Here is a 15,189-nt window from a genome sequence, read left to right on the forward strand (position 1 = left end):
AGGTTCCCAGCCCCGCAGTGTGCATACATCATAACACACTGCGGGGCGGGATCTGTGGCCTCTGCTCCACGCAGGTGCGAGAGCATTACATCATCACCCGATGTAAGTTCCCGGGCAGCACGCACGGTGCATGCCCGAGAAATGTTGGCTAAGCGCAGGTGCCGGGCATGCAACAGGAACACAGGAGGCGGCGCACAGACCCAAGAGGGAGATGATTGACAGCTCTGAGGCGGGTGACACCGGGGGAGAAAACGTACCTCCGGTACACAATAGAGGTATGGCGGGCAATTTATAAAAGTCTGTATTTCTGCGTTCCTAGGGATAAGAAACATAACAGCCACCTTCACAGAATGCAGCCTTAGTGCTGTTGAAGGTGACTTTTTTACTTAAAAACGCCCTGGGTGGGTGACAGGTTCCCTTTAAGTTGTAAACTTGTATTTTATACGAAATGATTAGCAGATATTATCCAACGTTTCGAATAATGCAAAGGGCTTTTTCAGGGACATGTGACTGGTAGCCAGCCGAAGGAACAGTAGTACAAAAAAACAGTGCTATGCCACGTGTCACTACCTCCATTAACATTTCTCTATCTTGCTGCCATTCATTTGTCCTTGAAAAGGACCCTTACATAGGTCGAAACGTCAGACAATATCTGCCTATCAATTTGCTGAATCACATAAAAATGTACAACTTAAGTGTTGTAATCAGACTTTTCTTTATTATATCACAATGGCGAGAAAATATATATAAAAACATATAAAATACATACATTTGTCCAATGCTGTGACATTAGGCCGTCTGAGACAGATTTTTGTTTCCATAGTTCGAGTATAAAAATATACTCGAACTATGGAAACAAAAATCTGTCTCAGACGGCCTAATGTCACAGCATTGGACAACTTAAGTGTTGCGGATTCCCTCCGTTCTCTTCTGTGCTTGGGTTTTACAGTAAAGATGACAATCAGCTTGCCATGTCCTTTTGTCTTGATCCACTATGTTCCTGGAATTGTGACCTCGGACTTTGACCTGACAACGCCTTTGACTTACCCCTTTGTATATGATGAGCCACCTTGGTATCTGACCCCGGACCATTTGACTACCCAAACCTGAGTGACTAGCATCACAGATATTTTCTGAAAGTGGTCCTTTCCCCATGTACGAATCTAATAGAACAGTGTTGCTGACTTCTCGCCAACATTGAATTATAAGTTTAAAATATTTGCTGTGCTTTGTCCGCATAAAAAATTTGCTAAAAAAAAAAAAAAAAAAAAAGGGATGTGCTTTGCGCCATGTACCAAAGTTTTTGTAAGAAAAAAACTCCGGCACACTCTTTCAAAGATTCTGACAGTTTATTTATAAATTTTCAACAAAAATGTGGTTTCCAAGAATTAATCAAGTTGCTCTGGACATGGGCACATATACTTTCTTTCTCTCAACGTTTCGGCTAACAAGCCTTTTTCAAGAGATTACTTGTCCCTCTGGAATATACAAAAATACTTTTAACATCATATATAATTCAAACCCAAAAAAAAGAAAAGAAAAGGCACACTGGAGAGAACATTACCATCATGTCCTCCCTATATTCTAGATTATGATATATAGAAAACTGTCCTCTGATCCTATTTGAAGTATGAGAGGCTTGTAATAGTCAGACAAAGAAATAATGAACCTAATACAATGATGGCAAACCCAGAAAAACACACCTGAAATTAATCAAGGAGACATACATATATATGCACTTTAACATGTGCAATCATGTATATGGTTGTAACTAGACAAAAATCTTGGTGAATTGTATCTCTAAATAATAAATAAATGAATAGAACGCCAGGCACATCGCCATATGATACAGTTGAGGTATCAAATAATAGATCACGTCCCAGCATCTAGGAGGGGGGGGTGACAGGATTAAGAAGCTTAAGGAGCGTGAATCCTTTTGGATTCATACACTACAAACCCTGTCGCCCTTTGGTCTAAACAGGGAGTACGAGGTCTCATATTAATCTCATATTAATCTCTTATTTATTTCTTATGTTCTAATTGATTATACTAGAATATTATTTATTTATTATTATTTATTTATTTATTATTAATCTCATATTCATCAATACTATGGGTTACATGAGGGTTCTTGTCATTTTTTTATCCCTCTATATGGTAGTCAAATTTAGGTACAATCACATATTATTGTAGCCATTCAGTTGAAGTCCTAAATATAACTTTGTAAATAGTATAATAGTATTCTTTATTTGACCTGATATATACACTGCACAAACACTGAATATATAGACCGTTACAATAGCAAAATGTTTATCAGCTGTTCTTCTCTCTTGTCTTGCAGTATACGAGTGGAACTTAGAGTCCAGGCTTTCTCTCCATTGCGCATGCGTGTTGTTTCGGTTTCTTTCGGTCTTTTCCGTTCTCTTTCGGCTTTCACTGGCACTTACCTGAACTCTCACCCGGAACCACTCTCACCGCAATAGGTAAATAGCGGCTCACACAGCAGCAGAGTCACATGCCTTCCGCACGGCGGTCACATTTCCCCGGTCCTCCATATGGATACCTCACTCCAGCGTGACATTTATTAAGGTATTTATCTATGTACACCTACTGGATACATGTGTGCCTATTCGCTCATTTTACTGACCTGTGCTGCACTTTCTGTCTATTTATCCTAACAGTGGATTTCCATATCCTGTTCTGCGCACCAACAAGTATGTTTCTTCCACTTTTCTCTTTCATATGGCGATGTGCCTGGCGTTCTATTCATTTATTTATTATTTAGAGATACAATTCACCAAGATTTTGGTCTAGTTACAACCATATACATGATTGCACATGTTAAAGTGCATATATATGTATGTCTCCTTGATTAATTTCAGGTGTGTTTTTCTGGGTTTGCCATCATTGTATTAGGTTCATTATTTCTTTGTCTGACTATTACAAGCCTCTCATACTTCAAATAGGATCAGAGGACAGTTTTCTATATATCATAATCTAGAATATAGGGAGGACATGATGGTAATGTTCTCTCCAGTGTGCCTTTTCTTTTCTTTTTTTTGGGTTTGAATTATATATGATGTTAAAAGTATTTTTGTATATTCCAGAGGGACAAGTAATCTCTTGAAAAAGGCTTGTTAGCCGAAACGTTGAGAGAAAGAAAGTATATGTGCCCATGTCCAGAGCAACTTGATTAATTCTTGGAAACCACATTTTTGTTGAAAATTTATAAATAAACTGTCAGAATCTTTGAAAGAGTGTGCCGGAGTTTTTTTCTTACATATGATTGTTTTCTCCTGAGCACCTCACATCATAAAGTGAGCACCCCCTTCATCGTGATTTTATTTTTTTTTTTTATGTACCAAAGTTTTGGCACAAATTTGTGCCACAAAATAAACTAACAAGTGATGTCAACTTAAGGCCCCCATACAAATTAAACTAACACAGGCTGAAACCATAAATATCTACAGACTAATGTGAATAAGGTCCCTAACAGGTGATGTCGTGAGAGATGAGGGTCCGGAATGTCCAATTTCAGACTGCTGATGCTTTTGCTCTCATGAGATAAGCAACCGCCATTAAAGTCTGGCATCTGCTTTCTCATAGAGAACAAAGAAGCGCTTGGCATAGAGGGCATTACTCTGTATGGGAGAGTTGGGCTAGATAGCTTTCAGCCAAACTATTTTTAAGTCAACAGAGCATAGTTCGAATATCCAGTCTAATGCTGCATTTACTGTAATCGATAATCCATCAAATGCTAACGTTAATGAATGATCCTTCAAGATAATTGTGTAATCTGAATGGGTTGAGGGACTGAACGATATGTCCCAAAAACACTAGTCGTTCAACTGGGAGAAAGGAGGAGGGGAAATTCAAGTGATAAATAGGGTTGAACTTGTTGCAATGGAATATATAGTTCAGGGTAAGTTGGAGAACTGTAACGAGCACATATTAGGGCAGAGTCAGATGGCCATATAAATCAGATTGAGAACGGGAACGCAGTGCATGCGCTGGCGGCTCTCCAGACCCAGGAGTGCTGGCTGCATAGAAATACATGCAGCTTTTACTCTCAGGTCGAGAAATCCGCCAGCCACCGCACTGCATTCCTATCTTGATCAGATTTATACGGCCGTCTGACTGCCCTTAATTATTATCATTAATAAAAAAAAATGTTTTGCTTTGCTAATTAGGTTACATTTTCTTTGTACAGTATCAATGGAAATGTTTGTACAATACTTCATAAATTTCAAGTAGTGAAAATTAATACTATCACTTATGGGATTTGAACATTGTACACCCCTACACTTCAGATAATCTGTTTGAACACAGAACACCATTTTCAAAGTTAGACCCAGTCTTACATTGGCTCAGCTTAAGAAAAAAAAAAAGTAAAAAGAAAAAACCCCACAATCATAACAACCTATAAGGAAAAAAAATAGATGATATCTGTATTTTTAACCTCTTTGCAGAATATTAAGTTGATGCTCACACATTTTGACTTGTACATTTCTGTAAGAAGAAAGCAGATCAAATGGGAGTTGTACAAGCTGAATAACCTCTCATATTAACCTCCTAAAATCCAGTTGACATATTGTCCACTTGGCTCGTTTTACTGTAACAACAGATGGGACAGAAGATAATGTGATGGTTTAAAATGTTTTTTTCTTTTTTTTTTTTTTTAAAGTTGAAAATCTAGAACCCTATGAGTAAAGGGCAACTGTAGGCTTTTATTAGAATACAGGTGTATATGAAATGCTCTTACCTTCCTAGTCATTTTACCAGCTTTACAGGAAACCACACGCTGTGCAAGATCTTTGGCTTGATAACACACCCACATGAACAGTACAAACAAAATATAATATATTTTCCATTTCTGTTAAGGTGAAAGAACAGCAGTTTATGGTGAAATGTTCTTACTCCGTTTTTCTTCTCTGCCAAATCCAAAAGTGGATTCAACAGGAATGGGATATATTACAGAAGGACGTATGCTTCTCCACTTTGCTGCAATTACAGCTTTAAAATAAAAATAAACTGATTGAAAAACTGTGTGAAGCATCTGATGTTAAACAGCAGCAGTTAAAAAGAACCTGTCACTTGCCCTAAATATGTATTTTTTTAAACTGGTGTAAATGCCATTGTTCTCTCGAATCCTGAGTTGGTTTCTTTTCGTCTTGTGCCTCTGTTGCACACGAGTCCCGAATCCTGACTTTGCTCCCCTTATACCAGGTCCACTGAACTCTGTGTTGCTCTACCTAGAGCTTTGTAGTTTGCCCAGTGTGATCCCATGTGATCCTTCTGCCTGGGCCTATATAAAGCCTACCAAGACACAATCCTGGGTCTTGACATTAAAGACATTTTAGTTGCTCTGGACGCATGTCTACCTGCAGCCTCTAGGACCTCTGATGTATGTTCCCAGTCTCCTGTCCACCTGCCGTCTCCTGGACCTATGCTACCTACCTGTTTCCGGTCTCCTGTCTGCCTGCCGTCTCCAGGACCCCTTCTATCTGTTTCTGGTCTCCTGTCTACCTGCCGTCTCCAGGACCCCTGCTACCTTCCTGTTCCTGGTCTCCTGTCTGCATGCCCTCTCCAGGACCCTGCTACTATTTCCCGGTCTCCTGTACCTCTGCTACCTGTTCCAGGTCTCCTGCCATCTCCAGGACCTCTGCTACCCGTTTCCTGTTCGCTTGCAGTCTCCAGAACCTCTGCTTCCTTTTCCCGGTCTCCTTTCAGTCTTCAGGACCTCTGCTACCTGTTCCCAATCTCCTGCCCACCTGTCATCTCCAGGACCTCTGCTACCTGTTCCCAGTCTCCTGTCCGCCTGCCATTTCCAGGACCTCTGCTACCAGTCTCCAGTCCACTTGTCGTCTCCAGAACTCCTGCTACCTACCTGCTTCTGGTCTCCTGTCCACCTGCCGTCTCCAGGACCCCGGCTACCCGTTTCAGGTCTCCAGTCTTCTTGCAGTCTCTAGCACCTCTACTACCTGTTCCTGCTATCCTGTTTGCTTACAGTCTCCAGGCCCTCTGCTCCCTTTTTTCTGTCCAACAGTTCCTCTTTAACATTGCAAAGGATAGGACACGCTTTGTCATTTATCCATAGGTGAAAAATACCGATGACACTCGGATCCAAAACACGGATGACACCACTGCCATTTTGTTATGTACTTGAAAGATACTGTGAATGAGCCTTACATTGAGAAGTGACTCCTGGTTTGCCTAGCCAGCAGAAGCTGGAGAAACTTTTTTGGTTTACTCATTAAAAAAAAACAAAAAAATAACAAAGAAAAACCTAATGAAACTCGGACGATATTCTGTTGAAACTTGGTCCATTATTCTTCTATGCGAAAATATGTCTGTCTGAAAGAGGTCTTAAAGAATAACAAGAAGTAGGATGAAATGGTTGTATATATCAGATAATAGAGCAAGTATTATGTACGCATATAATATGAAGATCTAAAGATAGGAGAAGGCTTATAACTTAAGGGATTCTGCAAATAAATTAATGAAAATTACAGCCTGATAGTGATTACCTTTACTTAAAAATATCACGTTTGTGAATACCAATGTTCAGCATTATGCAAAAGACTGTGGCAGTGATGCCGTTTATATATTAACATTTTTTTTTCTCTACCAACTACTTGGGTGATTCATTTTTGCCTGTACCAGTGTAGTGTGTAAATATCATGCCTTTTGCATTATGACAAAAACTAGAACTTTTTTTTCCATCAATGCAGATGTATGTGAGCTTGTTTTATTGTGATATTAACATTATTTAAACCACATGTAAAAAAAAATAAAAAATGACTAACTTTTTAAAACATATTACAGCTATATATATATATATATATATATATATATATATATATATATATATATATATATATATAAATATATATATATATATATATATGTTGTTACGCATTTACCCGAATTGTATTTGAATTTTTTTTTTTACACATTTGCAAAATTAATTCCACTTTTTATGCTTTTTTTTCTGGGTATACTCTTCTTTCATTATTCTTTATTGCATCATGGTGACAATTTGGGAGACAGAGCCTCGGTCGTCTCGAGAGGTTGAGATGATGAGAAGCCCAGTGTGTGTGTGAAGTGGCGTAAATATGAATGCACACAGGAGGCTCTGCCTTCAGGGGGGAAATGTCCGCTCTTCCATTTAGTTTGTGAGACTTCTGAACTTTGCGAACATACACTTTAACCCCTTCACGACCTATATTTACATCAAAGGTCGCGCTCCTGATTTTCATGCAGGCTCTGACGCTAAACCCGAATCTTTACCCGCACTTGATGGCTGATTTAATCAGCCATCAAGTGCCTTTAACAGCCACAGGTTGAACGATACTCTAACTGGTTAACAGCCGTGGGCAAAGTTAAGACGCATCAGCGAGAAATGCGCCACAAATTCTGCCCATCGGCGCCCATCACTGCTATGTATAACACAGGCAATCGAACGATCGCAGCTTCAAGTCTCCAAAAGGAGCCTATTGAAGACAACTAAAAGTATTAAAACAATTTAAAAAAAGTTTTAAAAATATGAAAAAAAGTAAAAATCAAACCCTTTTGCCCCATTGAAAATAACATAATAATAATAATAATAATAATAATAATAATAATAATAATAATAAAAAAAAAAAGTGTATCGCTGCGTTCAGAAACATCCATTCTATCAAAATATGAAAATATGTGACCATATTCCAATAGGTAAACAGTGTAGAAAGGAAAAAAAATCAAAACGCCTGAATTACGGTATGTTCTTTTAACTGCTGCAACATTGCAATAAGAGGCAATCAAAATCAAAACACTGCTCAAAAAAATAAAGGGAACACTTAAACGACAGAATATAACTTCAAGTATATCAAATTTCTGTGAAATCAAACTGTCCACTTAGGAAGCAACACTGTTTGACAATTAATTTCACATGCTGTTGTGCAAATGGCATAGACAACAAATGGAAACTGTTGGCAATTATCAAGACACCCTCAATAAAGGAGTGGTTCTGCAGGTGGGGACCACAGAGCACATCTCAGTAACAATGCTTTCTTGCTGCTGTTCTGGTCACTTTTGAATGTTGGTTGTGTTTTCACACTCGTGGTAGCATGAGACGGACTCTACAACCCACACAAGTGGCTCAGGTAGTGCAGCTCATCTAGGATGGCACATCAATGCGAGCTGTGGCAAGAAGGTTTGCTGTGTCTGTCAGTGTAGTGTCCAGAGGCTGGAGGTGCTATCAGGAGACAGGCCAGTACACCAGGAGATGTGGAGGGGGCTGTAGGAGGGCAACAACCCAGCAGCAGGACCGCTACCTCCGACTTTGTGCAAGGAGGAAAAGGAGGAGCACTGCCAGAGCCCTGCAAAATGACCTCCAGCAGGCCACAAATGTGCATGTGTCTGCACAAATGGTTAGAAACTGACTCCATGAGGATGGTCTGAGTGCCCGACGTCCACAGATGGGGGTTGTGCTCACAGCCCAACACAGTGCAGGACGCTTGGCATTTGCCACAGAACACCAGGATTGGCAAATTTGCCACTGGCTCCCTGTGCTCTTCACAGATGAAAGCAGGTTCACACTGAGCACATGTGACAGAGTCTGGAGATGCCGTGGAAAGTGATCTGCTGCCTGCAACATCCTTCAGCATGACCGGTTTTTCAGTGAGTCAGTAATGGTGTGGGGTGGCATTTCTATGGAGGGCCACACAGCCCTCCATGTTCTCGCCAGAGGTAGCCTGACTGCCATTAGGTCCCGAGATGAGATCCTCAGAACCTTTGTGAGACCATATGCTGGTGCGGTTGGCCCTGGGTTCCTCCTAATGCAGGACACTGCCAGGACCATGCCTTATGTGGCTGGAGTGTGTCAGCAATCCTGCAAGATGAAGGCATTGAAGCTATGGACTGGCCCGCCCGTTCCCCAGACCTGAATCTGAGTGAGCACATCTGGGACATCATGTCTCGCTCCATCCACCAAGATCACGTTGCACCACAGACTGTCCAGGAGTTGGAGGATGCTTTAGTAAAGATCTGGGAGGAGATCCCTCAGGAGACCATGCGAGGCCTCATCAGGAGCATGCCCAGGAGTGGGCGCCGGGGACACTAATGAAGGAAGAAGAGGCAGCGCCCAGAGGCCCTGAGTGACGGCTGGGAGGCGTTTCTGTCCGGGGGAAAAGACATGCCCCCAGGATTATTTCAAGGTATCAGGGACAAATTATAAAAGCGATTATTGCAGCGTTTGCAGGGACCCAAACTAAAAGAGCCGCCTTGACAGAATGCAACATTAGGCCAGGATCACACATGTGAGAAATACGTCCGAGTCTCGCATGGTAATACCCGGCATTGCCCCGTCACTCAAGAGCGGAGAGTGCGGCCGCATAGCAATACATGTGGCTGCACGCTCCACTCCAGAGAGACGGCGGTAATGCCGGGTATTACCATGCGAGACTCAGATGTATTTCTCGCATGTGTGATCCGTGCTGCACAAGGTAGTTCTTTTAGTTAAAAAAGCCGGGGGGGGGGGGGGGGGTGACAGGTTCCCTTTAAATCACCCTCTATTTCCCATGCACAATGTAAAAAATATAAACACTGAAAAAAATCATAATATGTATCAGTACCGTGCAAACATTTAAGGCAAGTGTGGAAAAAATGCTACAAAAGAATGCTTTAAAAAAAGTTAATAGTTTACATTTATCAGTTAACAAAATGCAAACTAAATGACAAAAAGAGAAATCGAAATCTCATCAATATTTGGTGTGACCACCCTTTGCCTCCAAAACAGCATCAATTCTTCTTTGTAGACTTGCACAGTTTTTGAAGGAACTCTGCAAGAGGTTGTTCCAAACATCTTGGAAAACTGATCCCAGATCTTCTGTGTATGGGACTTGTGAAAAACCTTCAGTCTCTTCATATGATCCCCAAGAGACTGGATGATAGGAGACTTTGGCTCTGTGAGGCCGGATCATCACTCCCAGGACTCCGTGTTCTTTTTTACGCTGAAGACAGTTCACATTGGCTGGATATTTGGGAGTCGTTGTCCTGGAGCGGAATAAATTTGGAGCCAAGACACCTTCCCGATGGTAATACATGGTGGATAAGTATCTGCCTGCATTTCTCAGCATTGAGAACGCCAAGAACTTAGCAATATTGTCACCTGTAGAATCAATAGTCGGCCAAGGAAACTTAGTGCAGCAGATGGAAGGCACGATGATTATGGTACTTAACTTCAAAAGAAGAAGATGTCCATCAGTGCCATCAACTCAGAACTGGCAGCAGATAGAGGCATCCACCAATTTACAGCTCAGAGAAGTCTGTCCAGAAGTGGTCTCCAGAGAAGAATTGTGGCCAAAACACATACTTTCGACATGGAAACAAAGCCAAGTGACTTAAATATGCATGAATCCATTGTAACTGGGGTGCAGGATCTCTGGACAAATTAGCCAAATTTGAACTATACAGCTGTAACAGAAGGCAGATTGTTCACCAAAGGGTAGGAGAATGGCACAATGATGAGGGTCTGCAGGCAGCAGTGAAGAGCGGTGGAGGGTCCTGAAACTAAGAACGATCTTTATTGAAAAAGGAACAAAGAGTCCAGAAAGTGATCATAGAGCCCTCATTTCAACATCTCCAAGTCTTTCTGGGATCGCAATAGACAGAAGGATTTGCACGAGCCTCATACACAGATCTGTGGTCAGTTCTCCAAAATGTTTAGAACAATCTCTCTGCCGAGTTCTCCTTCCCACCCAGCGACAAATTTTACAAAGCATTATATGGTAAATTGAATGAGTCGATTATTACCTGCAACTCATCCTACAATAGAATTAAAAAAAAAACAAACAAAAAAACTTATGGATCCAGAAAAGCAGTAGCAGAAAAAAAAAGGTTAAGGATTAATGATGAGTGAGCATGGCTGTGTGCTAACCGAGTGTCTTTGGCGTGCTCAAAAAATATGTTGGAGTCCCCACGGCTGCTAGGAAATCCCTGCATGTGTTGCAGCTGTTGAACAGTCGCGAGACATGGAGGCGTGGGGACTCTAACTTTTTTTGAGCACGCTGAAGTCACTCGGTTAGCATATGACATTGCTCGGAGAACACCTTAGCCCAGCACGTTCGCTCATCACTATTATATATACCCAGAGCAAATATGCTCTATTTCACAGATAATTCTGACATTTAATTTTACATCTAACATGAGACATTTCAATATCAGAAAATAACACATTTAGCATGGACTAGTAACAGGAGGTATAACATTGCACAGAACATCAATACATAAGACACACATACATACCTTGTAACTCATAGCTGATTGCCTGCATGCTGCTTTCTGTAAGATGCCACCACACGTACTGTATAAACTCTCAGGGTGAAGTGATGTTAGCTGAAAGCAGGAAGGCAATGTGTTCACCTCAACTCCACCCATTCAGTGCGTCTGTGTCATGGTAAGGAAATCACATTTGCTTGTGATACATTAAAATTCAACTAAAGTTTTCTTTCTTTCAGTCCTTCCACCCACGAATGGGTCAATTTATGGCCATGATCTAGCATATCAGGGTTTACTTATGGTCTATCAATTTATTGGCAATGGGTTTTTGTGAGTTTTTAAAAGGGTTTGTCTACATGAAATTTATTCTTAAAAAGGACTTGGACTGGTAACAACCCCTTCAAAAAAAAAACAAAAAACAGATTACTCTCCCTCACTCATCCTGTGGTTCCCACTCAGGCATTTATCCACCCTTTGTGGTCTGTGCTTCCTGGTCGCTTTCTTGACAACTCAAAAGAGGAGGAATTTGTCTGCCCTGCCAATCACTGCGTTACTTACCTGTCCTGGCTCCAATGCCGAGTTTTGCTCCCTTCTCCTATAACAGAAATTTCATGCCCATGCCACTGTGATCAGGGCTATAAAAATGTAGGTATTAAAAGGTAACTTCTCATCCCATAGAGAAAGAAGAGTCTGGAAACCCCCTCCTCCCCCACAAAAACAAACAAACAGATACTTGACCTTGCGATTCCCTGTGGCTCCGAATCGAGCATTTACCAGGACCCTTTCTGGTTTGTGCTTCCTGGTTGCATTATTGAAAACTCAAAAGAAGCTGAATTTGTCTGCCCTGCCAATCACGGCCTTACTCACCTGTCCTGGCTCCAATGCGGGGCTTTGCTCACTTCTCCTATACCAGCAAGTTCATGTCCAAGATGCTGTAATCAGGGCTACAAAAAATGTACCTAATGAAAGGCTTCACATCCCAGAAAAAGAGTCTGGGAGTACAAAGTTATGACATTTCACTCAGCGCAGGCATGCATGTGTCGCGTGGATTTGTCTTTCTACATCGATTACGGACTGTGCTCCTCAAACCATTTAGTGACATCACAATCCAGGACCAGGCCTCAGAGGTCAATAAAATTTTCACAATCCTTATCTATGATTTGCTTTAATATTTTCTGCCACAAATGTTTCTCTCTGTCCCACATTGATAGCTGTTTCACATGACTTTTCTTATTTATTGCACTATTGTAAGTCCTTTTGTGTATAAATGTGTGACTCTTTAGATTTTGTGTTATTCTATGCCTAATGAAGAAACCTGAGTATTCTTGAAAGCTACTAGTTATCTTCTTTTTCATAACCTTTTAATTGCCGTCAACCACTGATGACTCAAATGTTAATATTTTGATTATGAAAAAATAGTGACAAGTGAAAGTACAAAATATTAATGTGAAGTCAAAGGACAAAATTCAGGCTGTAATAGGAAATCAATCTTACATGAACACGGCATGGTCCCTGTGATGGTCTCATCTTAAATACACCTTTCAGCGCTGCCTATTTTTATGGATTTCTAATTACAAACATGCAGTTTCAAACTGAGGTTGGTCTTTGGTCTCGATTTAAATGATTATGTATTCTCCAGTTCCATTCTACCTTCTTAGCGATGATAATTACTCTAGCAGTCTCCCACCAAAGACCCCAAAAAGAGGTTCAGGATCTTGTATTCCCTTGAGCACGATCACAATCTGATGTCTCGTACAGTAGACATAACTATAGCCAAATGAGTAAAAAATATACCATGGTTTCTTTGGGAGAATGGATCAAACTTAAATGATCTTACGTAAAGAAGAGCTGATTGTATGCTAACATGCATCATCACCACATTCCCCAAATCAAGATTGAATTAGCCTCATAACTGTTAAAACTCTGTAGAAGCGGATTTAATACAGTCATATGAAAAAGTTTGGGCACCCCTATTAATCTTAAGCTTAATGTTTTATAAAAATTGTTTTTTTTTTTGCAACAGCTATTTCAGTTTCATATATCTAATAACTGTTCGACACAGTAATGTTTCTGCCTTGAAATGAGGTTTATTGTACTAACAGAAAATGTGCAATCTGCATTCAAACAAAATTTGACAGGTGCATAAATATGGCCACCCTTATCATTTTCTTGTTTTAAATACTCCTACCTACTTTTTACTGACTTACTAAAGCACTTTTTTTGGTTTTGTAACCTCATTGAGCTTTGAACTTCATAGCTAGGTGTATGCAATCATGAGAAAAGCTACTTAAAGTGGCCACTTGCAAGTTGTTCTCCTGTTTGAATCTCCTCCGAAGAGTGGCATCATGGGCTCCTCAAAACAATTGTCAAATGATCTGAAAACAAAGATTATTCAACATAGTTGTTCAGGGAAAGGATACAAAAAGCTGTCTAAGAGATTTAACCTGGCAATTTCCACTGTGAGGAACATAGTAAGGAAATGGAAGAACACAGGTACAGTTCTTGTTAAGGCCAGAAGTGGCAGGCCAAGAAAAACATCAGAAAGGCAGAGAAGAAGAATGGTGAGATCAGTCAAGGACAATCCTCAGACCACCTCCAGAGAGCTGCAGCATCAACTGGCTGCAGATGGTGTCACTGTGCTTCGGTCAACTATACAACGCACTTTGCACAAGGAGAAGCTGTATGGGAGAGTGATGCGAAAGAAGCCGTTTCTGCAAGCACGCCACAAAAAGAGTCGGCTGAGGTATGCAAAAGCACATTTGGAGAAGCCAATTTCTTTTTGGAAGAAGGTCCTGTGGACTCATGAAACCAAGATTGAGTTGTTTGGTAATACAAAAAGGCGTTATGCATGGCGGCAAAAAAACACAGTGCGTTGTATAGTTGACCGATGCACAGTGACACCATCTGCAGCAAGTTGATGCTGCAGCTCTCTGGAGATGATAATATAATATATACAGCCCAGTATGGACCAAAGAAAATACGATCTCATCCACACGCTCATAGCAGTGTGTTGTATGTATCATAAGAAGAGATCGTATCACCAATATATAACAAGGACACTCCTGCAAGCATAGATAAATACCATAAAAATAAGTAGAGTACTCGTCCAAATCTTTTTTGTAAAAAAGATATAAATACACTTTTTATTGAACCAAATCAGTACATATATGACAGCAAAGTAAGAAGAAATTCAGTAGGGGAACAACTAGAAACAACACTGAAAAAACAGTGATATCCCCTAGGTACATCTGCAGCTATTTCAAACGCGCGTTTCGCGTTAGGCTTCATCAGGGGACAGTGCTGTATGGTGTGTCAGACCAGATTATATAAGGTCAGTGAACCTCTTTCATGTGCCACTAATTGCGGCGCATGTCCGACGTCAGTCGCGCTGGGAACTACATCGCCTGTTGCGTCCATCATGGCGCCGCGCTCCACAACAACGATAGTGACGTTTGCGTTCCACTGACGTCGCTGTGACGTTGTTGTGGAGCGCGGTGCCATGATGGACGCAACAGGCGATGTAGTTCCCAGCGCGACTGACGTCGGACATGCGCCGCAATTAGTGGCACATGAAAGAGGTTCACTGACCTTATATAATCTGGTCTGACACACCATACAGCACTGCCCCCTGACGAAGCCTAACGCGAAACGCGCGTTTGAAATAGCTGCAGATGTACCTAGGGGATATCACTGTTTTTTCAGTGTTGTTTCTAGTTGTTCCCTTACTGAATTTCTTCTTGTTACTTTGCTGTCATCTATGTACTGATTTGGTTCAATAAAAAGTGGATTTATATCTTTTTTACAAAAAAGATTTGGACGAGTACTCTACTTATTTTTATGGTATTTAGCTCTCTGGAGATGGTCTGAGGATTGTCCTTGACTGATCTCACCATTCTTCTTCTCTGCCTTTCTGATGTTTTTCTTGGCCTG

The 15,189-nt window shown here is 40.9% G+C and overlaps 1 protein-coding gene across 1 annotated transcript in view; it reads right to left on the reverse strand.

Annotated features, from left to right (window-relative positions):
• Nucleotides 1–11,382, reverse strand: part of LOC143806581 (F-actin-uncapping protein LRRC16A-like) — a 68,250-nt gene extending 56,868 nt beyond the window's left edge. Inside the window, exon 1 of the mRNA XM_077287277.1 lies at nt 11,287–11,382. Coding sequence (XP_077143392.1) covers nt 11,287–11,314 — 28 coding nt within the window. The 5' untranslated portion in view covers nt 11,315–11,382. The remainder of the gene's footprint in view (nt 1–11,286) is intronic.
• Between the last annotated feature and the right edge of the window lie 3,807 nt (nt 11,383–15,189).

Source organism: Ranitomeya variabilis, chromosome 2 (genome assembly GCF_051348905.1).
Source record: "Ranitomeya variabilis isolate aRanVar5 chromosome 2, aRanVar5.hap1, whole genome shotgun sequence".
In the NCBI taxonomy this organism is placed as follows: Eukaryota; Metazoa; Chordata; class Amphibia; order Anura; family Dendrobatidae; genus Ranitomeya; species Ranitomeya variabilis.